The sequence below is a fragment of the Macaca thibetana genome, chromosome 11 (assembly GCF_024542745.1).
Source record: "Macaca thibetana thibetana isolate TM-01 chromosome 11, ASM2454274v1, whole genome shotgun sequence".
Classification (NCBI taxonomy): Eukaryota; Metazoa; Chordata; class Mammalia; order Primates; family Cercopithecidae; genus Macaca; species Macaca thibetana.
The window spans coordinates 119,667,549-119,691,361 of record NC_065588.1 but is presented as its reverse complement, the minus strand read 5'-3'; the positions used below and the strand labels follow the sequence as shown (position 1 = coordinate 119,691,361).

The window sequence follows — 23,813 nt, the reverse complement described above, 5'->3', positions numbered from 1 at the left end:
TCCCTGGGCTGGGGGCGGTGATTCATGCCTGTAATCCCAGCACTTTGGGAGGCTGAAGTGTGAGGATTGCTTGAGCCTAGGAGGTGGAGGCTGTAGTGAACTGTGATGGCACCACTGCATTCCAGCCTGGGTGACAGAGACCCTGTCTCAGGGAGAAAAAAAAAAAGACTCCTTGATTTATTTCTAACTTCTTAAAATTACAGGTTATGGCTAGGCGCAGTGGCTCACACCTGTAATCTCAGCACTTTGGGAGGCCAAGGCAGGTGGATCATTTAAGCTCAGGAGATCAAGACAAGCCTGGGCAACATGGAGAAACCCCTTCTCTAAAAAAATTACAAAAAAATTAGCCGGGCACAGTGGTGCACGCCTATAGTCCCAGCTCCTCAGGAAGCTGAGGTGAGAGGATCCCTTGAGCCTGGGAGGCAGAGGTTGCAGTAAGGCAAGATGATGCCATTGCACTCCAGCCTGGGCGACATAGTCAGACCCTGTCTCAAAAAATATATAGATAGATGGATAGATAGATAGATAACTTGTTTATTATAAGTAATGACAATAATGTTGCAGCCTGGTACAGTGGCTCACACCTGTAATCTCAGCACTTTGGGAGGCTGAGCTGGGTGGATCTCCAGGTTAGGAGTTTGAGACCAGCCTGGCCAGCATGGCGAAACCCTGTCTCTACTAAAAATACAAAAATTAGCCTGTAGTCCCAGCTACTCGGGAGGCTGAGGCAGGAGAATTGCTTGAACCCGTGAGGCAGAGGTTGCAGTGAGCTGAGATCGCATCCTGCGCTCCAGCCTGCGTGACAGAGTGAGACTCAAAAAAAAAGAAAAGAATCTTAACATGTATAATGAAGAGAGTTAATGTGGTCCCCTTAACCCTCCTTCCATTCTCACCTTCTTAGGTCACAGATGACAGTGTGAACAGGGGCAATTCTCTCCACATTTTCTCCATGTTTATATAAATATCAAGGTTTTTTTTTTTAATGGCATGATGTTACTTGCAACATCCTTTTCTCACTTAGTGGTACATTGTAGATATCCCTTGTAATTTATGAGTCAGAGTTGATCCTGTTCTTACAGATGTTCGACAAGGACTGATAGGAGTTGGTCTGATAAATGTAGAAGATCGCTCGGGAATTCTTACTCTCGATAAAGGTACTACTATTAACTGTGTAGCACATAACTGTTGCTATAGTATTAAAGTCCATTATGACGTATGCTTTTGAGCCAAAGGGGAAGCTTCATGTTCTGAAAACATTCTGGGTGGTTTTGGCTGCTGTGGGGCTTGAACCCGCGAGGCAGAGGTTGCAGTGAGCCAAGATTGCACCACTGCAGTACAGCCTGGGCAACAGTAGAGCGAGACTCCGTCTAAAAAAAAAATTGTTTGGGCATGATGGCTCATGCCTGTAATACCATTACTTTGGGAGGCCAAGGCAGGCAGATCACAAGGTCAGGAGTCCAAGACTATCCTGGCTAAGATGGTGGAAACCCATTTCTACTAAAAATACAAAAATTAGACAGGCGTGGTGGCAGACATCTGTAATCCCAGCTACTCGGGAGGCTGAGGCAGGACAAGTTGAATCTGGGATGGGGAGGTTGCAGTGAGCCAAGATTGCACCACTGCACTCCAGCCTGGGCAACAGCAGAGCAAGACTCCGTCTCAAAAAACAAAACAAAACAAAAAATTACTGAAGTCAGGGGTGGAGCCTAGACATTTGTAATTTCCCAAAGCTCCCAGACATTCTAATTGTGCCGCTACAGTTGAGAATTCAGTGTTGGAGAGCTTTCTTATGTACTGAATTGTGTTTATGCTTTCCATAAGTGAGACTGAAGATGCAAAAATTCAGTTTGACAAACCTCTTTTGAGCATATCCTGCAGTGGTGCTAATTCCTAGAGAGAGAAATGGGCAGATTACAGCCTTGTGAGGACAGTGTAAGAGTTAAGAAGGAAGACTTTTAGAAGAGAAAGTGGGACTCTAACTAAGCCTAGATGAATAAAAAAATTTTATTTTATGAAAACATTCATCTTTTGTCTTTACAGATTATAACAACATAGGGAAATTCTTAAATAGAATTTTAGGCATGGAGGTACATCAGCAGAACGCATTATTTCAGTATTTTGCGGACACACTTACTGCAGTTGTTCAAAATGCCAAAAAAAATGGAAGATACGATATGGGAATCTTAGGTAAGTAGGGAAAATATCCTTCCCAACGCCCCCAGGGAAAATGTGGAGTGGAGAAATTCTTTAAATGTGTGTACCTGATAAAAATGTTCTTTTTACATTTATATGTTTCTTTCTGTTGTTCAAGATCTTGGTTCTGGAGATGAAAAGGTGAGGAAGAGTGATGTTAAAAAGTTTCTGACTCCAGGGTATTCAACCTCTGGCCACGTAGAATTATACACAGTAAGTTTAGAAAATGTTGTGCATGTGGAATTATCGTCTTCCCATGAGATGCATTTACAGAAATGAGTTTAAATTTTGTTGTTTCTCTTACAGATTAGTGTAGAGAGGGGAATGTCATGGGAGGAAGCTACCAAGATTTGGGCTGAGCTGACAGGACCAGACGATGGCTTTTACTTGTCATTGCAAGTACGACTTTTCCTTTAAATGCTATTCAGATATATAATACTTTTTAATGGCCAATATTGTAATTGTCTCTTCACTTTGTACCTGTTTCCCAGTTGTGTTTAGCTTTCTCTGTTTTGGTAATTTATCGTTGTAATTGTGGGTTTGTCCATTTGTATCACGTTTTTACTTAATGCATTTTAAAGGATGTTATTAGATGTGAGTTTAGAATTTTATATTTTCTTTTTTTCTTTTTATTTTGAGACAGAGTTTCGCTCTTTGTTGCCCAGGCTGGAGTGCAATGGTGCGATCTCGGCTCACTGCATCCTCTGCCTCCCGAGTAGCTGAAATTAGAGGCATGTGCCACTAGGCCTGGCTGATTTTGTATTTTTAGTAGAGACAGGGTTTCTTCATGTTGATCAGGCTGATCTCGAACTCCCGACCTCAGGTGATCTGCCTGCCTCAGCCTTCCAAAGTGCTGGGATTACAGGTGTGAGCCACATCACCCTTCCTAATTTTTGTATTTTTAGTAGAGGCGAAGTTTCGCCATGTTGGCTGGGCTGGTCTCGATCTCCTGCCTCAGATGATCTGCCTGCCTTGGCCTCCCAAAGTGCTGGAATTATGGGTGTGAGCCACCACGCCTGGCTAAATTGTTAACATTTTCTTTAGTATTGTTTTTATTTTTTTTATTTTTATTTTTTTAAAAGACGGAGTCTTGCTCTGTCGCCCAGGCTGGAGTCCAGTGGCGCAATCTCAGCTCACTGCAAGCTCCGCCTCCCAGGTTCACGCCATTCTCCTGCCTCAGCCTCCCAAGTAGCTGGGACTATAGGCGCCCACCACCACACCCGGCTAATTATTTTTTACATTTTTAGTAGAGATGGGGTTTCACCATCTTAGCCAAGATGGTCTCAATCTCCTTACCTCGTGATTTGCCCACCTCAGCCTCCCAAAGTGCTGGGATTACAGGCGTGAGCCACCGCACCCGGCCAACATTTTCTTAAATTAAGCATTTTTCATAAGACAGAGACTTGCTTTAGTCTTAATAATGCTTTATATCTTGAAGACTCATTTTTCAGTTAGTAAAACAGCTGCATTATTTCAGTTATGATTTGTCTCTGTGGACAGAACTAAGGGGTGTGTGTGTGCACACATAACTATACATATATGTATAGATACTTAACAGTATCTTGAGTTTCATACTGACTTACTTTAGACAACATAGTTTTTATTTCACCAGTTCTCTAAGATATTTGGGGTTGTTTTGTTTTTGTTTTTTGAGACAGAGTTTCAGTCTGTCACCCAGGCTGGAGTGCAGTGGCGTGATTTTGGCTCACCGCAACCTCCGCCTCCCAAGTTCAAGCGATTCTTCTGCTACAGCCTCCTGAGTAGCTGAGACTACAGGCGTGTGCCACCACGCCCAGCTAAGTTTTTTAGTTTTAGTGGAGACGAGGTTTCACTGTGTTAGCCAGGATGGCCTTGATCTCCTGACCTCATGATCCCCCCGCCTCCACCTCCCAAAGTGCTGGGATTACAGGCGTGAGCCACCGCACCAGGCCCCTTCATTCCTTCTTTTTTTTTTTTTTTTTTTTTTTTAGACGGAGTCTCGCTCTGTCACCCAGCCCAGGCTGGAGTGCAGTGGCGGATCTCGGCTCACTGCAAGCTCCGCCTCCCGGGTTCACGCCATTCTCCTGCCTCAGCCTCCCGAGTAGCTGGGACTACAGGCGCCCACAACCGCACCCGGCTAATTTTTTTGTAATTTTTAGTAGAGACGGGGTTTCACTGTGGTCTCGATCTCCTGACCTTGTGATCCGCCCGCCTCGGCCTCCCAAAGTGCTGGGATTACAGGCGTGAGCCACTGCGCCCGGCCCCTTCATTCCTTCTTAAACTTACTTCAGTTTAGAAGCGCCAGGCTAGATTTATTCCACAGGCCTAAGCTGTTGATCCTTGATCTAGAGAAAAGCTCTCAAAGGATCTGGCTCCTAGTTGAGTTGGGGTTTTCTGGTTTGGTTTTGTTTTTTGTAATGGGATCTCCTCCCACTGTCACCCAGGCTGATATGCAGTGGCGTGCGTGATCACGGCTCACTGCAGCTTCAACCTCCTGGGCTCAGACAGTCCTCTCACTTCATCTTCCTGAGTAGCTGGGACCACAGGTACACTCCACCACACTTGGCTAGTTTTTTTTTTTTTTTTAAATGCAGTTGATATCTCACTGTGTTGTCCAGGCTGGTCTCAAACTCATAGGCTTAAATGATGCTCCCACCTCGGCCTCCCAAAGTACTGGATTACAGTTGTCAGCTACTGTGCCTTGGTGGTTTTGGGGTTTTTGAAATACTGATTGAACTGTAGGTTGATTTGCATGTCATTATAAGAAACGATACAGATAAACATCTTGCATACTTTTACCAGTTCCCCCAGTGGTAATATTTTTCAAAACTGTATTGTGATATCACAACCAAGATGTTGACATTGGTAGAATTCACGTATTTTACTTGGCTTTCCCCCATAGGTGCCATTTTGATTGGTCCACATAGGGTGTTGGTTATTGTTTTCAGGACAGTCTCGAACTCCTCCTGGGCTTGATCCATCCTCTCACCTTGACCACCTGAATGGCTGGGATTACAGGCATGCACCACTGCATCTGGCTCTTGGTTATTAGTTTTAATTTGAAATTATTGCCAGAATATCGCTGTTGGTAGATTGTGATGAAAGTCATGATCCCCAGCTTCCCTTAGGTTGAAGAATGTGGTAATACTGGTCCTTCATTCTCTGCGTGGCAACAGGTGGCTGGGCATGAGGAGTGGTGGCCCTAGAGACCTCATTCCTGGTCTTTGTTTGCCTTTGAACCTTCACTGCATTAGGCCACCATAGTTTTCAGTGTGTGTAACCTGTGCTGCCATTAGGAAGTCAGTGTCAGAATCGCTTTCCACTGTTCTGTGATGATGTATAATTAACCTGACACTGTCAAGACAGAGCCCATTCTTAAGTGTCTAAACACTATCCTGTAAGTATAGGTTTGGATGTTTCCTGTCAGCTGATAAATAATTTTAAATATAATCTTCACCTTAACCATTGTTTTATGACTTTACAGTAATTATATAAACAATGTTTCAATTCGTTGGAAAAAGTAAGAGACCAAGGGTCTTTAATATTCATGAAGAAGAAAGTAAAAGATTATGTTTTTTATTATAAGAATTAATATAGGCCGGGCGCGGTGGCTCAAGCCTGTAATCCCAGCACTTTGGGAGGCCGAGGCGGGTGGATCACGAGGTCAGGAGATCGAGACTATCCTGGCTAACATGGTGAAACCCCGTCTCTACTAAAAATACAAAAAAAAAAACTAGCCGGGCGTGGTGGCGGGCGCCTGTAGTCTCAGCTACTTGGGAGGCTGAGGCGGGAGAATGGCGTGAACCCGGGAGGCGGAGCTTGCAGTGAGCTGAGATCACGCCACTGCACTCCAGCCTGGGAGACACAGCGAGACTCCATCTCAAAAAAAAAAAAAAAAAAAAGAATTAATATAAAAAGTTAATAGCCCCACAAACAATGATTTATTGTGTTAGAGGGCTGGGAAAATGGTTTTACTTTGTAACTTTTCTTTTTCCTTCCGTGTTGCTCCAGAAATGATTGTTTAGAAGCTGTTCAGTCTTCATTATGGAAGAAATGAATTTTCCAGTTTTTCCTTGAGTTAAATGGAGTCTTAAGAGTAACTCCTTCCTCTTAAAGTTTCTCTCATAAATCCAACTTTAAAAAGTTAAAAGTAGGCCAAGCATGGTGGCTCATGCCTATAATCCTAACACTTTGGGAGACCGAGGCGGGCAGATCACCTGAGGTCGGGAGTTCGAGACCAGCCTGGCCAACATGGAAAAACCCTGTCTCTACTGAAAATACAAAATTAGCTGGGCATGGTGGCGGGTACCTGTAGTCCCAGCTACTTGGGAGGCTGAGGCAGGAGAATCGCCTTGAACCCGGGAGGCGGAGCTTGCAGTGAGCCAAGATCGTGCCACTATACTCTAGACTGGTGACAGAGCGAGGCTCTGTCTCAAAAAAAAAAAAAAAAGTTAAAAATACATACCTGGGGCCGGGCGCGGTGGCTCACGCCTGTAATCCCAGCACTTTGGGAGGCCGAGGCGGGCGGATCACAAGGTCAGGAGATCGAGACCACGGTGAAACCCCGTCTCTACTAAAAATACAAAAAATTAGTCGGGCGTGGTGGCGGGCGCCTGTAGTCCCAGCTACTCGGGAGGCTGAGGCAGGAGAATGGCGTGAACCCGGGAGGCGGAGCTTGCAGTGAGCCGAGATCGCGCCACTGCACTCCAGCCTGGGAGACACAGCGAGACTCCGTCTCAAAAAAAAAAAAAAAAAAAAATATACATACCTGGATTCCAACATTTCTCTAATGCTTCCCTTTCTTCCATTTTTACCTCCATATATGTGGACAATTTGTTCAACATTTTTGCTTTCTGCTGCCATAGCTTTGCTGTTTACAGAACACTTTATCAGGTGATCTCTCACTTTGCCCTTCAAAACCCTGTGACATCAGGAAAGGCAGTACTGGCAGAGAGACAAGTGCAGAGCACTGGGGCTATCCAAGGCCTTAGCTTGGAGAGGCTTGAATTCTATTGTTAACCTGAAAGGAGAGTAATATTTATTTCTCCATTTTACTGAGAGATGTTTAAAAACATACAGCAGAGCTAAAAGAACTTTCTCTGAAGACCCCTAATGCCTACTACCTGGATTCTACTGTTAACATTTTATTACACTTGGTTTTTCTTATCTCTCTGAGGCTACTTGACTGGGATTCCAGGTACAGGAAATAAAAGAAGCAAAATGATCTGTATTGGACATTTGTGCATTAAAGCTAATTCCACATAGTTTTCTGAAGATAACTTTGGTCTTTAACTTTTGTTTTAGCCGGAATTAAGGTCCAATAACTGCCCTTTGGGTGTGGCCGTGTTAGTCTTTTAAACAAGCAGTTTTGGTGTTTTTTGAAGTTACCTATCTATGTACTTACTTAGTGTTACAGTCTCAAGTGATTATATATGCTGACGTGATGATACAAAAACATGTCTTAAAGTGTGTGTTGTAAAATCTTTATATTTTGCCATTTTCTTTAAACAGATAAGGAACAACAAGAAAACTGCCATCTTAGTTAAAGAAGTGAATCCTAAAAAGAAACTTTTCTTAGTTTATCGACCAAATACTGGGAAACAGCTCAAATTAGAAATTTATGCTGATCTAAAAAAGAAATATAAGAAGGTATTTTCTCATTTGTACTTTATATTATATAAGAACACTTATTTTGGGCCAGGCGTAGTGGCTCATACCTGTAATCCCAGCACTTTGGGAGGCCGGGGCGGGCAGATCATCTAAGGTTGGGAGTTTGAGACCAGCCTGACCAACATGGAGAAACTCCGTCTCTACTGAAAATGCAACATATTAGCCCGGGATGGTGATGCATACCTGTAATCGCAGCTACTCGGGAGGCCGAAGTAGGAGAATCGCTTGAACCCAGGAGGCGGAGGTTGCAGTGAGCCAAGGTGGAGCCATTGCAGTCCAGCCTGAGCAACAAGAGTGAAACTTCATCTCAAAAAAAAAAAAGAATACTTATTTTGGCTGGGCACGGTGGCTCATGCCTGTGATCCTAGCACTTTGGGAGGCCGAGGCAGTTGGATCACCGGAGGTCAGGATTTCGAGACCAGCCTGGCCAACATGGTAAAACCTCGTCTCTACTAAAGATACAAAAGATAATGAGGTGTGGTGGCGCACGCCTGTACTCCCAGCTACTCAGGAGGCTGAGGCAGGAGAATCGCTTAAACCTGGGACATGGAGGCCATAGTAAGCCGAGATTGTTCCGCTGCACTCCAGCCAGCGTGACAGAGCAAGACTCCGTCTCAAAAAAAAAAAAAAAAACAAAAAACTTATTTTATAATATATTGAAATTGTTTAAGATAGTTTTTCTAGGTATGAAATTATATTTTCCTTTTTTTTTTTTTTTTTTTTTAAATGAGGTCTCACTATGTTGCAAAGGCTGGACTGGTCTGGTCTCATGGGCTCAAGCAATTCTTTCACCTCTGCCCCCCAAAGTTCTAGAATTAACAGGTGTCAGCCACCGCACCCAGCCTGGTTTAAGAAAAATGTCAACTTTTGTAATGCTGATATCACAGTCTTAATGTTAGCAGCCTTAAGAAACTTCTAGGGTGCCTCCTTCTGTTGCCCAGGCTGGAGTGTAGTAGCGCAATCTTGGCTCACTGTAACCTTCGCCTCACGGGTTCAAGTGATTCTTGTGCGTCAGCTTCCCAAGTAGCTGGGATTACAGGCATGTGCTACACACCTGGCTAATTTTTTTTCTGTATGTTTAGTAGAGACGGAGTTTTGCCATGTTAGCCAGTCTGGTCTTGAACTCCTGGCCTTAAGTGATCACCCGCCTTGGTCTCCCAGAGTGCTGGGATTATAGGCATGAACCACCGTGCCCAGCCTAAAATGATTATTTGAAATAGCTTACCTCTTCAGTAAAGGAAGCTTCCCGTGCTAATCACAAAAGTTAGAATGTTTAAAGGCCTTCTCACTACCTCTTAGTTTTATTGTGAGGATGCCTCTATGTTTATATTTTGCAATGATTTATAGAAAACAGTAAGCGACCATTTTTCCTAACATTTACTATTAGGTTTTATTTTATTAATATTACCTTATATTATTATTTGTAGCCATTCTGATTTGAAAACAAAGTTAAGTAGTTATTTGAAAAATGTATTGTATAAGAGGAACCAGCATGACGGAACTTTTGAAATGGCATTCAGATTCAGTTAATGGCAACGGTAAGGCTTTTTGTGTAGAGATTATTTTAAATTGGTTGCCTCTTAGAATTATAGACGAGACTAGGTAACCAGTTTATTTAAAGCAATACTGTTTTCAGTGAAATTTTTCTCGTTTTTACAGGTCGTCTCAGATGATGCCCTGATGCACTGGTTAGATCAGTATAATTCATCTGCAGATACTTGTACTCATGCTTATTGGTTAGTATTTTCATGTTTCCTACCATGTTTTCCAAATTTTAATTGAGATTTAAATACACCTTCACTCTTTACCAGTATGTCCTCATGAATTAACTAACAGATTAAGTATTGTCAGGCGTGGTGTGTTCCATCAGGGATATTTACTGGATGGTTGTAGATTGTGTACTGTTTATGAAACTGTTTAGTTTATGTACCTCCTTACTCTTCACTGATGCTTTCTGATTTCCAGCCAAACTGCTCTCTGGCAGCGTGACTTTAACAGTCATCCTTCATGTTAGAACTTGCTTTTTCATGGCCGGGCGCGGTGGCTCACGCCTGTAATCCCAGCACTTTGGGAGGCTGAGGTGGGCGGATCACCTGAGGTCAGGAGTTCAAGACCATCCTGGCCAACATGGTGAAACCCCATCTTTACTAAAAATACAAAACAATTAGCCAGTGTGGTGGCGGGCGCCTGTAATCCAAGCTACTTGGGAGGCTGAGGCAGGAGAATTGCTTGAACCCAGAAGGTGGAAGTTGCAGTGAGTCAAAATTGCGCTATTGCCTCTAGCCTGGGTGACAGAGCGAGACTCCATTTAAAAAAAAAAAAAAAATCCCAGCATTTTGGGAGGTTGAGGCGGGCGGATCACTAAGGTTGGGTGTTCGGGACCAGCCTGACCAACATGGAGAAACCCCGTCTCTACTTAAAAAAAAAAAAAAAAAAAAAAAATTAGCCGGCTGTGGTGGCACATGCCTGTAATCCCAGCTACTCAGGAGGCCGAGGCAGGAGAATCGCTTGAACCCGGGAGGCAGGGGTTGCGGTGAACTGAGATCGCGCCATTGTACTATAGCCTGGGCAACAAGAGCAAAACTCTGTCTCAAAAAAAAAAAAAAAAACACTTTTTCGCCCTCCTTCTGTCACTCTCCGTGTTTTTTTTGTTTGGTTGGTTATTTCAAAGGACAGTCTCATTATATCACCTAGGCTGGAGAACAATGCAGCCAGTCATAACTCACTGCAGCCTCAAACCCCTCCCATCTCGGCCTCCTGAGTAGCTGGGCTCTTTTCTTTCTTCCTTTCTTTTTTAAAAAAGCTTTACTGGTGTCCCAGATCTAGGGAATGTCTAAGAAACCAGGGAGATGCCCAAAGTTAACAGCACAGCACACGCAAACTTTTGTTGTTGAGTCTTGGAGTGCTTCTTGCTGTGCCCCCTCACCCCTTAGCTTGCAGTGTTCACTTTGTGACCTCGTATACTCTCATATCTGCAAATCATAGTTTTCTCCCTCATTAAGTAGTTAATGCTCTTGCGGTATCTGACCCACTTCATGAAAAGGAATATAAAGTGTAAATGAATTTTAGCTTGAGGGGTTTTTTTGTTTGTTTTTTTGATGGTTTGGGCTCCTTCTGTAGGTGCATAAGTTGGCTTTGATGTGAGTAGTGCTTTTGGTTTTCATTATGAGAGTAAATTAGTGCCACTGAAAATTAGAAAAAGTCTGTAAGATAAAATGTTTTAAAAGGTAGGCCAGCTAGGTGCCATTGGCTTGCCGGTAGTCCTGGCACCTGGAGAGGTCAAGATGGATCACATGAGGCCAGGAGTTTAAGACCAGCCCGGCCAACATGGTGAAACCACATATCTACTAAAAATACAAAAATTAGCAGGGCATGGTGGCAGACGCCTGTAATCCCAGCTGCTTGGGAGGCTGAGGCACGAGAATTGCTTGATCCTGGGAGGCAGAAGTTGCAGTGAACTGAGATCGTGGCACTGCACCCCTGCCTGGGTGACAGCGAGACTCAATCTCAAAATAAAAAAAAAGTTTTGCCAGGCGCGGTGGCTCACGCCTGTAATCCCAGCACTTTGGGAGGCCGAGGCGGGCGGATCACAAGGTCAGAAGATCGAGACCACGGTGAAACCCCGTCTCTACTAAAAATACAAAAAATTAGCCGGGCGCGGTTGTGGGCGCCTGTAGTCCCAGCTACTCGGGAGGCTGAGGCAGGAGAATAGCGTGAACCCGGGAGGCGGAGCTTGCAGTGAGCCGAGATCGCGCCACTGCACTCCAGCCTGGGCTGGGCGACAGAGCGAGACTCCGTCTCAAAAAAAAAAAAAAAAAAAAAAAAAAAAGTTTTAAAAGTTAACCTACAAACTTTTTTTTTTTTTTTTTTTTGGAGGTGGGGTCCTTGCTCTGTCTCCCAGGCTGGAGTACAGTGGCACGATCTTGGCTCACTGCAACCTCTGCCTCCCAGGTTCAAGCAGTTCTCCTGCCTCAGCCTCCTGAGTAGCTGGGACTACAGGCGCCCGCCACCATGCCCAACTAATTTTTGTATTTTTAGTAGAGACAGGGTTTCATTTCACCATGTTGGCCAAGCTGGTCTCGAACTCCTGACTTTGTGATCTGCCCACCACGGCCTCCCAAAGTGCTGGGATTACAGGCATAAGCCACTGCGCCTGCCCCTAACATTTTCTAAAACATTTCCTCTGGGGACAGTGCAGTGGCTCCTAGCACTTTGGGAGATCACGATGAGAGGATTGCTTGAGGCCAGGAGTTTGAGACCAACTTCCTCAACACAGCGAGACTCCATCTCTACAAAAAAATTAACTTAAAAAACAACAAACATTTGCTTTGAGTTACAGTAAGAAAAGTGTCCTATACATGTACGTTTAACACTGTGTGTATTAGATTCATCTTGAATTAGTACTAACCAGAAGGACATCTTTATTGATGAATTCTGAAAATAATTTTAACCATAAAACATTGGTGGTATTTCTCCCTTTTTCTCATTTCTTCTTAAACTTACATGTAGCCTCTCCCTCCCCTCCCACCCCTTTCCGTCCCCCCTCTAGATTGCTGAGTCCTTCCCACTAATGTGATTTAGAACCAGTGTATCAGTAGTTTCATAATACAGAAATAACTGGCAGGATCTTTCCCCCCGGCCCTTCTTTTATTTTCACAGGTGTTGCTTGTTTTTTCATGGCAGGATGTCTCAGGATCTTTTTTTCTTTTTTAAACAGAGGGCTTGAGTGCAATGGCACCATCTTGGCTCACTGCAACCTCCACCTCCCAGGTTCAAGCGATTCTCGTGCCTCCACCACCTGAGTAGCTGGGATTACAGGCATGTGCCACCACACCCGGCTTTTTTTTGTTGTTTTTTTTGTTGTTGTTGTTGAGACAGAGTCTCCTCTGTTGCCCAGCATGGAGAGCAGTGGCACTATCTCCGCTCACTGCAAGCTCTGCCTCCCGGGTTTACGCCATTCTCCTGCCTCAGCCTCCCGAGTAGCTGGGACTACAGGTGCCTGCCACCAAGCCTGGCTAATGTTTTGATATTCTTAGTAGAGACCAGGTTTCACCATGTTAGCCAGGATGGTTTTGATCTCCTGACCTCGTGATCCGCCCACCTTGTCCTCCCAAAGTGCTGGGATTATAGGCATGAGCCACAGTGCCCAGCCCACACCTGGCTAGTTTTTGTATTTTCAGTAGAAATGTGGTTTCTCCATGTTGGCCAGGCTGGTCTCAAACTCCTGGCCTCAAGCTATCTGCAGGCCTCAGCTTCCCAAAAGTGCTGGGGTTACAGGCATGAGCCACCATGCCTAATTATGTTAAACTTTTTGTAGAGATAGAGCCTGGCCATGTTGCACAGGCTGGTCTCAAACCCCTGAAGTCAAACAATACTCCCCCCTCAGCCTCCCAAAGAGCTGTGACTACAGGCATGAGCCATCATGCCCGGCTAGGCTAGCAAGATAATTTTATAAACTAGCAATACTACAGTAAAATAATGGATGTTAAAATAACTAAAATGCTTCAACAGATAGCAAACACAATAAATTCAACCCTTTTTATGGGGAGGCAGGCCCCTGAAAAAATTGTGGTTTTAAAAAACAGCCCTGAGGCTGGGCGCAGTGGCTCAAGCCTGTAATCCCAGCACTTTGGGAGGCCGAGACGGGTGGATCACGAGGTCAGGAGATCGAGACCATCCTGGCTAACCTGGTGAAACCCCGTCTCTGCTAAAAAAATACAAAAAACTAGCCAGGCGAGGTGGCGGGCGCCTGTAGTCCCAGCTACTCAGGAGGCTGAGGCAGGAGAATGGCGTAAACCCGGGAGGCGGAGCTTGCAGTGAGCTGAGATCCAGCCACTGCACTCCAGCCTGGGCGACAGAGTGAAACTCCACCTCAAAACAAACAAACAAACAAAAAAATCAGCACTGATACCTTAAATTGGAAATGATAACCCAGTAGGCCAACAGAATTATAATCTAAGAAATAGTAAAGGCAAATACTGCTAAAACATTGTTTATTTGAAACTTGCGGCCAGGAGCGGTGGCTCACGCCTCTAATCCCAACCCTTTGGGAAGCCAAGGGCGGATCACCAGAGGTCAGGAGTTTGAGACCAGCCGGCCCAACATGGCAAAACCCCGTCTCTACTAAAAATACAAGAAAAAAAGAAATTCCCAACTACTTGGGAGGCTGAGGCAGGAGAATCACTTGAACCTGGGAGGCGGAGGTTGCAATGAGCCAAGATCGTGCCACTGCACTCCAGTGTGGGCAACAAGAGTGAAACTCCGTCTCAAAAAAACAAAAAGAAAAGAAATTTGAGTTGACCTTGTAAACCTTTCAGAAACGTGTGTCTGTGTGCATATATAGACACTCACATATGTGTATTTCTTTCCCACTTTTCTTAGGCGCGGCAATTGCAAAAAAGCAAGCTTGGGGTTAGTTTGTGAAATAGGTCTTCGTTGCCGTACATACTATGTATTATGTGGTTCAGTGCTGAGTGTCTGGACAAAAGTTGAGGGTGTTCTAGCATCTGTCAGTGGCACAAACGTGAAGATGCAGATTGTGCGGCTAAGAACGGAAGATGGGCAACGGATTGTAGGTGAGTCTAATTTTTGTTTTGGTTTGAGTTGCAGGAAAAAATCAGATCTGACTTTTTTCTCATTGCTAATATCTTAGCTGTGTTCTACATGCATTTAACATCTCCTCCAGTAGTGGGTATGGGACCCGTTTTATATTTCTTACAAGGTCGAACAGAAGTTAAGCCTTCAAACAGACATTGTTGGTTCTGGTTAAAGTTATGATATGGTCATCTCTTTGATGCTGCTCTCAGCCGCTCCTGCTCTCCTTCTCTACTCTTGGTGGCTGTGCAGGCTCCCTGGTGTGAAGACTGTTCAGTCTCTTGCCCAGGAGTTCTCCATTGAGCTAGCTTAAGACTCTGGAACTCAAAAGCCACTGTGCACAGAGGATGGCTTGGTGTCCTGCAGGGAGCAAGGGCAGACTAGGCCAGCTGTTCCCACTGTGTGCTCAACTACAGGTATCCAGGAAGCAGGCCAGCAATTGAACTCTGTTTGCTTATCTTGGTTTCACTTACAGCAGCCTTCTTCTACCACGAGTTGCATATCAGCAGTTCATGGGCCAAAATCAGTCCGTGGATTTTTTTTTTTTTTGGACACTTGAGTGTTTTGGGATTTTTGTAGGTTTTCATTTGAATTAATTTTTTTTTTTTTTTTTTTTTTTTTTTTTTTTTTTTTGAGACTGAGTCTTACTGTGTTGCCCAGGCTGGAGAGCAGTGGCGTGCTCCTGGCTCACCGTATCCTCCACCTCCTGAGTAGCTGGGATTATAGGCATGCACCACCACACCCGGCTAATTTTTGTATTTTTTTAGTAGAGGTGGTTTTTCACCATGTTGGCCAAGCTAGTCTCGAACTCCTGACCTCAAGTGATCCGCCCACCTTGGCTTCCCAAAGTGCTGGGGTTATAGGCGCGAGCCACTGCGCCTGGCCTCATTTGAATTAATTGCCAACATTTAAAAAAGAGGTTTGATTTAAAAGTCTAGATTTCCAGTTCCAAAAGCAGCCCATCAGCTGGACATGGTGGTTCACACTTGTAATCCCAGCACTTTGGGAGCCTGAGGCAGGAGGATTGCTTTAGCCCAGGAGTTTGAGACCAGCCTAGGCAACACAGTGAGACCTTGTCTCTATTAAAAAAAAAAATTAGGGCTGGGCATGGTGGTTTATGCCTATAATCCCAGCACTTCAGGGGGCCGAGGCAGGTGGATCACGAAGTCAAAGAGATCAAGACCATCCTGGCCAACATGTTGAAACCTTGTCTCTACTAAAAATACAAAAATTAGCCAGGCATGGTGGCACGCACCTGTAGTCCCAGCTACTTGGGAGACTGAGGCAGGAGAATCACTTGATTGGGGAGGTGGAGGTTGCAATGAGCCAAGATTGTGCCACTGCACTCCAGCCTGGAGACAGAGCGAGACTGTCTCAAAAATACATATATATGCATGCAATTTATCGGGAACATTGAGCCTTCAATCCCACATGCAGGACTTTTAAGTTCCCTTAACCAGCACCCAGAGAGTATCCTTTCCAGTTTGCTAGTATCTACTCTTCAAAGTTTACCTATTTCAGTTAGCATTTGAATTTACAGCTTTTTTTCTGTAGTCTTTTTGGTGCATTAGTACATGACAGAAGTGACATTTGCATGTTTGTGGAGCTTAAAAAGATAATACATAGAATAATAGATATTCTTGACCTCCTATTAAAAAGGGAATAATAGATTTTGTAGATTTTGTGGGGTTTTTTTTTTTTTTTTTTTTTTTGAGACGGAGTCTTGCTGTGTTGCCCAGGCCGGAGTGCAGTGGCACGATCTCGGCTCACTGCAACCTCCGCCTCCCGGGTTCACGCCATTCTCCTGCCTCAGCCTCCTGAGAATAATAGATATTCTTGACCTCCTATTCCTCCAACAAGATGGCATTACACTAAACACATGCATATGCTTGGGTATTTGTGGGAAATGCGGTTGAAGAATCAGACTACATCTCAATGGCCATTTCATTTATTAGGTAGTCGTTTAATTTTTGTGTGAACTTCTTGTTCATTACGCTTAATATTATGCCTCATTTGGAATCTGCTGTGAAGCTATACAGCGTGGTTTCTTCTGGACACAACTTTATAAATTCTTGTTACAAATTACAGGTTTGATCATTCCGGCAAATTGTGTGTCTCCTCTTGTAAATCTCCTATCAACTTCAGACCAGTCTCAACAGCTTGCGGTCCAACAGAAACAGCTATGGCAACAGCATCACCCTCAGAGCATCACCAACTTGAGCAACGCATAAAGAACAGATAGGTTTCAACATGGATGGATCTGAAATGCTGTTGAAGCATATCATTTGCATAAAAATCAGGGACAGTTTCCAAAGAATTATATATTTTTTTCAGTTGTGCTCTCTCTAGTTAGTTTTTTTGGAAGTAAGGACAAACCTGGAATAGATAGCAAAACTGAAAATCAGCAGTGCTGATGGTGGTACATATGTCTTTCCTTTTGCTTCTCCCCTGGTACTTCCCGTCTGCTTTTACTTTGGGTGAGCAGAGCGGGATGTGTGCGTGCGTGTGTGTCAGTCTGTTTGTGAGTGTGTTAAAGGCTACAGACCACAGTTGGTTTAAAATGCTTGGAACTTCCCAAACTGGCTTTACTTTATGTTTATACAGTGCTCAGGGTTAACGCAGTACATCCATGCCATTGCTGTGGGAGGTATCCCCGGATGCATGTGTTTTGAGTCTATAAATATAGAAAATATATATTGGTTTCTTTTTCCAGCTTAATAGGTTTATTAAAGCATGAAATGAAAGGTTGCATATCATGCATTCAGGTTATTTTCTAATTTTTGTTCTGACAGTGCATGTCTTTGAAAGCATGCGTAAACAAGATTAACACAGAAGTTGAGTAACAGAGAGAAACATTTGTTAGATGTACAGCATTGGTTATTGCATTTTTATAGTGTTTATACCTGGGTGTTGCTTCAAATCCTGCAGACCCCTCCTGCCCCTTCTCCCTGCCCTAGGTTTCTGGTCAAGGTAATGAGTACATACATTTTTCTGTGATAAAACTCTTAAAAGTTAATTTTAATGTATTAATAGTATTCCTAATGTGTGCTGCAGAAATGGCTGTAAGCCTCTTAAATTTACATTTTCAACTTAAAGGTAGTTTTAGAAAGAAGTACAAATTGGCTTTCATCTTGCAAACAATCGTTTTTTACTTTATCTTAATTTGCTTTTTCACTCATAAAAAGGAAACCATACTTGAGTTGTAGACAATGAGGAAACACTTGAGGCTTCTGCTGTATGTTTTTTTGTTACTGTTATTGTTGTTACTCAGTAACTTGAATATTGTTTAATGTGTTGTAAGACATTGTAGAGTTTATCTCAAGCTGTTAAAAATGGTAATGTACAAATGTGAATAGACACTTATCTATATAATATGGGTAAGTTTTGTTTCACCTATAATAGATGTTTATAAGAACAAGTGAGGGGACAGTTGGTCTTTTTATTTCCTTTTCTTTCTTTTTCTTTCTTTCTTTTTCTTTTTTTTTCTTTTTTCTTTTTTCTTTTTTTTCTTTTCTTTTTTTTTTTTTTGCTTACACAGGTTGCACTATTGAAAAATCGAGATTGTATAAACCTGGTAAAAAGCTGCAAGATGCCAAAATCTTGTAGATGTCAAATAAAAAGTTATTATACTAACAAGAAGTGGACTCTTGTTTAGGCCCTCACTGGTGACCTTCAGAAGTAGTCTGTGACGGGGACTCAGCAGAACTTGTGTGTTGCCTCAGCATTCCAGGTAGCCTTATAGTTTGGCTTAAAACTTATCCCTAAAATTTGAGATGGCGTTGAGGGAAGGGGTGTAATGATAGTACTTCTGAGTGTTTTTTAAGTTGAATTGTTTGCTGTGTTAACTTTTTAAACTTCTTGCAGAATTGGGTGAGATGTGTGTTAAAACTGACAAACCTGGCTGAAAGCTTAGGGTGTTCATCCTCTTGTGTCTCCTTTAGCCTGAGTTTGGTTATGTCAAGCTTACCGTAAGTTTTCTTAGGATTTATTTATTCTTGGTGCCTAAAAGAATAAATTGAAAGTACTTTCTGTTCTTTGGCACATTTTGCCCAGTGGATGCAACTTCTATCCTCAGTCCAGTTCATATATCTCAGGCAGTGATCCATTTTATATCAGCCAGTTTTCCTTGTTAGGGCCACTAGACCCGGCTTGCAGCCAAGAGCAGCACTGTCCCCACCTTCAGCAGAACTTCTCAGCTCATGTGTGTGTTTTTAAAGCAGTAGTCAGCTTCCATCAGCAATGGAAGTGTCGCCCACTCCAGCAGAGGTACAGTCGCTGGACCTGAGGAAGGGAAGCATTACAAACCCTCCAGTGAGACAGAATGGCAGAGTTGGGAAGGATCTTCTCTCATAGGCTGTTGACCCAGCTCCTCTTTCTGTGTGTGAGGGCATCTTCGTTTTTTATGGCATTTTCAAAGCAGCATATGAGGATTCTTAGCATGCAGCTAATTGACAACCCCCATGGCCCATGATGTAATGTTTGCTCTGAACTAGCCATCTTGATACATAGGAGTGTATGTATATTAGGTTCTTTGTAGAACAGCTTTTTTTTGTTGTTTTTTTCATTTAAAAGGCCTCTGAAAGCCCTCTCAAAACGGACCTCAAAAAGGCAACCAGTGTTGAATGGATGGGAGCTGGGGCGATGCATGCCCAGGCTGGTCATGGTGTGTGCAGCACCCAGAGAGTTGCACCCACTCCTTCTTCAGGTGGATATCCGACCTTTACACTGTGGTCTTACAAAAGTCAGCAAGTTCGGTTTGGCTGCCCTGTGAAACTTCGGCATTCGAGGTCCTCTTCTGTTAAAACCCAACTCTTGGCTGGGCGCGGTGGCTCATGCCTGTAATCCCAGCACTTGGGGAGGCCGAGACTGGCAGATCACTCGAGGCTAGGAGTTCGAGACCAGCCTGGCCAACATCGCGAAACTCCATCTCTATCAATAAATACAAAAAATTAGCCACTAACTTCTGTAAAATAGGTCCATTCATTGCAGGATCTCAGTGTCACACCTGACTTCAGAGGCCTTGTTTAACCCCTGTCCTCTTTGCCTCTGCAATGCCTTTTTCTTCTTTTTAGCAATATGGCTCTGAGCACAAAGGTTTGATTGGAAATCATGTTCGGGTTTTCAGAGTTTACAGTGTCGGTTGTACTGAAAACCACTTTCAGAGTCTAAAGCAGCTCAGATGTTATCTCTGGGGGAATTAATGTTCCCCTAATTTAGCAACCTCCATACCACAAGGTCTCTATCTGTAGTTACTGGGATTATCCAGATACACTATCAATGATACAAATTCATAGATGTATTAATGCATTTCTTTAAACATGACTTGATTAAGAAGCAGATATGTTAAGCAGTTTTCTTTTTCTGCTGCTAAATTGCAGTTAGACACTTCAGTATCTTCTCTACATGTGTATATAAATTAGTAAGAACCTGCATTCAAAGCAATGTAGTAGTGTGTGTATGTATCTATATATATTTATTCTAACTCAGCACTTCAGAAGCCTTTTTGAGTTACAACAATATTTTAGTTTGCTTCATCTGTAGAGGTAAAAGTTCTGTATTACCAAGCTCCAGAGGAATATGATATTTTACAGGCACAATTTTCTGGCTGTAGCCCCTGCGGCATTCATTTGCTGGCCTCCATGGGATGCTGTTAGAACAATTGTTAGCCGGCAAGAGAAGAAAGGGTACCAGGACAGCATTTACAGTTGTAGAATGGGAGCCTTCTTCCCTCTCCCCTCCACTTTCATTTTAGCATGAGAGAAAAAAACAATAGATTGGAAATGATTGTTGCATCTCACTTCATGAAAGTAGGGGCGTAAGTTCCTTCTGGATCCTTTTCTTGACAAGCAGTCAAGAGGAAGGTCCCCATACACATGTCCCTGTGTGATACTTGGTAGTTTCTGAGAATGGTGCTACATAAGCGTTGCTGTTAGGCTGGGATCCTATTAACGAATGTTCGGTTAGTTGAGGCTTCCCAGTGGCAAAGGCAGACACCGTGGAGATGGACATTTACTGACTGCCCTTCTTTGTGGCCTCGGTCTCCCTGGCTGATGCCACACCTGTGCGTACTGCGCTGGGCCCACTTTGCTGCAGAAACACAACGAGCGTTTCATGTCGGCTACAGCTGAGAGCGAAAACTGCAAAAAAAAAAGTCTCATTGGATGCCAGTTGTCTGATACAAATGCAGTGTCTTTTAAGTGACAGAAACACACCTAAATACCTGCAACTCAAGCTCGCTAGCATTTTTTTTCTGAGTACTTGAGATAAAATCCAAAACCCACCCTCTAATTTTATGCTGTATTTATATATATGTACATAAATGTATATATATAGAAATGTCGAGTTCTTCTGGATTCTGAATGTAAATAATTCTTGTAAATTGGGACTCCGCCCACCTGTTTCTCCCTTTTCCCTCTTCCCTTCAGCTCTATTTATTCTTTTCTTGACTTTCCCATATGGGGCATCTTACGACTTTTTTTGTTTTTTGTTTTTTGTTTTTCATTTAGAAAAGTATGGAAAACTTTTCATTTAGAAAAGTATTTGTTCCTGTATTTTAGTATTCAGTTTTGCATCTTTGCTGTAGAATTGCTGTTTTGTGTTACTGTTTTTTACTATGTCTCATTGTGTTTTGCATTTTTATTGTGTGCAATGCATTATACTGGGGGGATGCACTTGAGCGCCTTTTCTGACGCTGACATTGTGTGGCTGCTCGTGCTCCTTTATGTTGTTCTTTGGAAGCTGTAGTGACCTGATGTTTTCACATTGTAAAAAATGCTTCCTGAGACTTCTTTAAAGCTCCTCTAACTTCTTCAGTGCATTTGGGATCAAACTTAGCTCTTAGATCAGCAAACCTGACTTGCTCCTACTTTTGCAGTTTTTCAGGCCTTACCATATTTCTTATCTCTGGCTTCCCACCTGATAGGAAAATCTTGCAGATTTGAAACAGTGGTTTCTGGCCTGCTGCTGCAGCAAATTCCCTATGTTTATTTAAGAAGTTGGGCCTATACTTTTAGCCTACGAATAATGAGTGATACTTGCAATGAACACAGGTAGCCTGCTGCTGTTTATAACCTGTTGAGGATATTTATAGCAGGCAGGAGGCAGACCTAGGGTGTTATTGACAGGTGACTTTAGAGAATGTACATCGGCGGGGCGCGGTGGCTCACGCCTGTAATCCCAGCACTTTGGGAGGCCGACGAGGGTGAAGCACGAGGTCAGGAGATCGAGACCATCCTGGCTAACATGGTGAAACCCTGTCTCTACTAAAAATACAAAAAAAAAATTAGCCAGGCGTAGTGGCGGGCGCCTGTAGTCCCAGCTACTCGGGAGGCTGAGGCAGGAGAAAGGCGTGAACCCGGGAGGCGGAGTTTGCAGTGAGCTGAGATGGCATCACTGCACTCTAGCCTAGGCAACAGAGCTAGACTCTGTCTCAAAAAAAAAAAAGTGTGCATTAAGGAACAATTGTCCTCCAAAAGAGAGCCAAGCAACTGCTGTGGAGCCTCCTAGGCTGACTCTGCTGGAGGGTGAGAGGCAGGTGCCCACTGCAGCGCTGGCCCCTGGGGTCCCCGGAGCGGCTGTGCTCTCCACCCTTGTATCGGCGAGTGGATCTTGACTGCATCAGCCATAAGCCTAGAAGCAGAGCTGGATCGAGGTGTTTTTAATAATTGGAGTTGGGAAGACCCGGATGACTCATGAAAATGGTGGTGTTTGGCACCCGGGAGGCAGACATTGGGTATTTGTTCACAATTTTGCACCTGTAAGAGCATGTTCCTTTATAGCTTTCAGGAAGGATTGCCGTGAGCGTCTTTGGGGCCTTTCATTCATGTACAAGTTTCATTCATTACTATTCAACTTGGTAGACTTGGTGAAAATGTAAAAGCATTCCATATTTGGATCAGTCTTGGGAACTAAATTTGTCGTGAATTGGGGCCTGTCACAGATTGCCTCCAGTGTGCATCCACCACTCAGACCCTCCTTGCTCAGTCTCCCTCTGGAGCCCATGGAGAAGCCGTGCTGTGGTTGGCAGTGCGGCCATCTGCGCTGCAGCAACATGGCAGGGTGCAGTCCAGCAAGACTGCCCTTTAGTGCAAGGCTAAGCTAGGAAAAGAAGCCCAAAAAAGCAGGTTCTTTTTGGTACTTGTAATTCAGGCATCCTCCAGAGTGAAGGCCACTCTACAGGCCCCTGGTGAGAACCTGCCTGGCTTTTCCACTGTGGGCCCCTAACCAGTACCCTGCCCTTGCGGCCCATTTGTGCCTGGGCAGATGTTTCTGGCCAGCAGACACTGAAGACCTTTTTGCTCTGACAGTATTTATGGCACTGAAGAGGATAAAGAAGCTTGAGCCTCTTTCTGACTCCCACTTTATGGGGCAGAGAGAGCTTTTTTTCTACGTAGCACATTGCAGTCTCACCGCTATCAGAAAAATATCCTGTTCATGGTTTATACTGAATTTGCAAACTACTGATAGGAGTTTTCAATAACCACTTGTATCTTCCATCATCCATGAGAGGTGGGAAGAGGTACACTGTATCTCTGCAATAAAACTTTTGCCAGGTTCTACCTCCTCTGAGCAAAGGATACTTTTCTATGTAGGCATAGATCATTCTCCTTTACTAATCTGACATGGTGCATCTGGAGACGTCTGATGGAATCCAAAGACAACTTGAAACAAAGGTGGATGTCAGCTCTTGGTTTGTTTTCATTTCGTTCTCTTTTAAATCTCCCTTTTGTTATTGCTTCTGTTGTAGCGTGTCCATCAGTGTGTGAAGGGTACGCCCTGTTCTAACGATACTGCGTTGCTGCATCCAGCCTTTCGTGGGAGCGCAGTACGAAGTGTCCGGCATTGATTATCCTGACCACTTTTGATATGTAACTGAGAAATTTGTCTCATGCAATAAAAATGTACTGGCTGCATTTTAGCAAGGTTTACTCTTGCAAGTAAAAACGATCAACCGTGAAGCATAAGAAATTCTGTATTTAGTTTCTTTTGTTGTGGTGGTTTTTGTTTTGTTTTTTGTTTTTGTAAGATTCTCAATAAATTAAATACAAGTCACTGGTTGTGCTTCCTTTGGGCGCTGTCTTCACAGATCTCATGAACATCTTCATAGTGTCTTTTAAAAAGTGTAAGTGCTGTCACCGTGCCTTTGCAGATGGCACAGGCACTGAGTCAGGGAGCCAACCAGGGTGGGGCGGTGCCCAGCCCAGGTGCAGTGTGTGGGCCCGGAGTGGGCTGCTGTCTCGGGGTGGGCTGCTGTCTCGGGGTGGGCTGCTGTCTCGGGGTGGGCTGCTGTCTCGGAGTGGGCTGCTGTCTCGGAGTGGGCTGCTGTCTCGGAGTGGGCTGCTGTCTCGGACTGCTGCGGAAGGTGGTGGGAGGGGGAG

The 23,813-nt window shown here is 43.9% G+C and overlaps 1 protein-coding gene across 8 annotated transcripts in view; it reads left to right on the top strand.

Moving 5' to 3' along the window:
- SBNO1 (strawberry notch homolog 1) overlaps positions 1–23,487 on the top strand; it is an 83,027-nt gene extending 59,540 nt beyond the window's left edge. For all 8 annotated transcript variants that reach the window (XM_050747860.1, XM_050747858.1, XM_050747856.1 and 5 more), the window contains exons 25-32: positions 1,080–1,154; positions 2,041–2,187; positions 2,312–2,406; positions 2,500–2,592; positions 7,684–7,821; positions 9,502–9,578; positions 14,224–14,417; positions 16,525–23,487. In XM_050747860.1, coding sequence (XP_050603817.1) covers positions 1,080–1,154; positions 2,041–2,187; positions 2,312–2,406; positions 2,500–2,592; positions 7,684–7,821; positions 9,502–9,578; positions 14,224–14,417; positions 16,525–16,667 — 962 coding nt within the window. In that variant the 3' untranslated portion in view covers positions 16,668–23,487. The remainder of the gene's footprint in view (positions 1–1,079; positions 1,155–2,040; positions 2,188–2,311; positions 2,407–2,499; positions 2,593–7,683; positions 7,822–9,501; positions 9,579–14,223; positions 14,418–16,524) is intronic.
- The last annotated feature ends 326 nt before the right edge of the window (positions 23,488–23,813 follow it).